Genomic DNA, 2797 nt, shown 5'->3' with positions numbered 1-2797 from the left:
AAGATGGAATCGAGGAAGACGGCGGTAGCAACTTCTATGGCGTAGGCGTTGGCGTGTGCTGGGAGTCTGCTTGACTGGATGTGTTTCTCATCTGCTATTGGGCGGCCTGGGAAGGCATTTGGTTTTTGGTTGATGCGAGTTGGTGAATTGTCACCCCCTTCATCCCTCTGTAGGTTTAGCGAGGTGGCTTCGAGTTTGATCTTTTGTATTGCCCTTGTAAGGTGTTGTGAATAATCTAATAAAAAGCCGTGTGCATCCCTTGGATGCAGAAGCTGGGGCGATTTCCCCTTTTTCGAAAAAATATCCAGTATTACGGATCGAAGGTATCATCAACTCAGGCAATGCATTACACTGGCATAGTTTCCAATTGTCGCATAGGCCTCTCCCAAGATTGCCTAGACGACATCTTCCAGAAGATAACGACACCGTGATGCCGCCATCACCTAGTCTAGTCACCAGACCTTTTGGGTTTCACTAGCATCTAGCACGGTAAATGCCATGGACACATCTTAGGAAGGAAACGGCATCCGCAGGCTTCGCCGCATTCAACTTCGACCTCCGCCAAGAAGGGCTTCAGCCCGAGCCATTCACCGCGACCTGTTGACGGAGCTAGATTGGAGATGGTGGATAAAGTTGGAAGCCACCGGCTAGAGCCACCACCGCCGAGAGGAGAGGATCACTGACGTATGAGTAGGGCATCGACCGCCCACCGGCACCACCATGGTCACTGCCACAGTGCCACCTAGCCCGTCGCCGCTGGCACCACCACAGTCTGAATAATGCACGCGCCGCCAGATTCGAACTTGGAAGAATTGCTGGAAGCCATTATGAGCCTACCCATAAAACGGGCGAATTCCGTGAGGTATGCTGGAATTCCACGAGCCGGACGACTTAGCACACAGCTGTTTCGTCCAGAATTTCGGTACATATACATACACGCGCGTGCCGCGATTAGAGGATGACCTCGCGCGTACGGGTGATGTTTGTGGCCGAACCGGATGGCGACCTCCATGTATTGATATATGGTTCCAAGCTCGGACCAAACGGCGTGGGATACTGGGATGGGTCAAGCACGCCGGCCGGCTGGATGTCTACGTATTGGTCCGGTAGCGTGGAAACTGGGAGCCCATCGTGGAACTTGGGAACGGATGCCCTGTCGAACAGGTAGCTTCTGTGTATATATATGGGCTGAATGCTTGGTGCAATCCATGCAAAAGGCACACGCAGTGACCTAGCAGATACACAGAGAGCTATACACTCTTTGGTTGCACGAACATCAGTTAAGATGGCAGGGCATCGCGCTGCTGCCTACGTGTTCACGGTGGCGCTGGCACTCGGCGTGCTCGCCTCCATTCCGGCAGGTAATCCAGATTTCTCTCTAGCCGTGGTTAGGGCTAGTGCAATTATTTCCTTCAGTAAAAAATAGTTGCCGGTTCTCAAATTAATCGATCCATCAACCAACAGCTGTCCAGTCCATCGGCGTGTGCTACGGCGTGATCGGCGACGGCCTGCCCTCGGCGAGCGACGTCGTGCAGCTCTACAGATCCAAGGGCATCACCGGCATGCGCATCTACTTCCCCGACAGCAACGCCCTCCGGGCACTGAGCGGCAGCGGCATCAACCTCGTTATCGACACGGGCAATGACCAGCTCCGCAACCTCGCCGCCAGCACCTCCAACGCAGCCGCCTGGGTCAAGGCCAACATTCAGGCCTACCAGGGCCTCACCATCAGGTATATCACGGTCGGCAACGAGGTGGCCGGCAGCGACACGCAGTTCATCCTCCCGGCTATGAAGAACGTCAACGCCGCGCTCTCCGCCGCAGGCCTCGGCGGCATCAAGGTGTCCACGGCGGTGCAGTCGGGCGTCACCCAAGGGTTCCCTCCGTCCAAGGGCACCTTCTCTAGCTCCGACGGCTCCCACATGCCGCCCATCGCGCAATACCTCGCCAGCACCGGCGCACCGCTGCTCGCCAACATATACCCCTACTTCGCCTACAAGGGCACGCCCAGCATCGACATCAAGTACGCCCTCTTCACCGCGCCGGGCACGGTGGTGCACGACGACGGCAGCGGCAAGGACTACCAGAACCTGTTCGACGCGCTCGTGGACACCATGTACTCCGCGCTCGAGAGCGCCGGGGCCGGGAGGGTCCCCATCGTGGTCTCCGAGAGCGGGTGGCCATCGGCCGGCGACGCGGCCGCGACCACGGGCAACGCGCGGACGTACAACCAGAACCTCATCAACCACGTCGGGAATGGGACGCCCAAGAGGCCCGGGAGGATCGAGACGTACATATTTGCCATGTTCAACGAGAACAGGAAGACCGGGCTTGAGACGGAGAGACACTTTGGGCTGTTCAACTCAGACAAATCGCCGGCCTACTCCATCAACTTCTAAATGGAACAGATCGATACGTACGTAGTGGCAAGATGCGGACCATTTTGCCTAATAATTTCTGAATTTGAATAAGGTGCATGTAAGAACGCCAAAGCTTCCTTGCACGTAAGGCAAGCGCTTAAATAAGTTATCTACTCGAGATGAATAATGAGTTGCACATTTGGGATATGTTGTGTCAAATCAGCTGAGGAAGTGACTGTTATGTTTTTTTTCTTGGAAATGAGATTATCTCTGGCTTCTCGATGGACTGATGCATGCAGCATTTTATTTCAAGTGACTATTATGTGATGCAATCACGGGAGTATCGCTAGCATTATGGGAGAGCTGATTTTTAGGGACATTTTCAGTTGACACTTTACGAAACTGCCTCTTAAAATGATTTTTGGAGGCATTTAGAC

The 2797-nt window shown here is 54.5% G+C and overlaps 1 protein-coding gene across 1 annotated transcript; it reads left to right on the top strand.

Moving 5' to 3' along the window:
• The first annotated feature begins 1255 nt into the window (after nt 1-1255).
• Nucleotides 1256-2587, top strand: LOC124666478 (glucan endo-1,3-beta-glucosidase, acidic isoform-like). Its single transcript, XM_047203825.1, has 2 exons — nt 1256-1361; nt 1465-2587. Exons 1-2 carry the CDS (start codon nt 1286-1288, stop codon nt 2397-2399), a joined length of 1011 nt encoding a protein of 336 aa, XP_047059781.1. The 5' UTR covers nt 1256-1285; the 3' UTR covers nt 2400-2587.
• The last annotated feature ends 210 nt before the right edge of the window (nt 2588-2797 follow it).

Source organism: Lolium rigidum, chromosome 6, assembly GCF_022539505.1.
Source record: "Lolium rigidum isolate FL_2022 chromosome 6, APGP_CSIRO_Lrig_0.1, whole genome shotgun sequence".
NCBI lineage: Eukaryota > Viridiplantae > Streptophyta > Magnoliopsida > Poales > Poaceae > Lolium > Lolium rigidum.
This window is presented reverse-complemented; position numbering and strand designations above follow the sequence as displayed.

Excerpts from the sequence above, each read along its gene's own strand:
- LOC124666478 (XM_047203825.1), top strand. The coding sequence starts at position 1,286 with ATGGCAGGGCATCGCGCTGCTGCCTACGTGTTCACGGTGGCGCTGGCA. Across the intron at positions 1,362-1,464 it reads GCTCGCCTCCATTCCGGCAG|CTGTCCAGTCCATCGGCGTG; the intron begins GTAATCCAGATT and ends ATCAACCAACAG.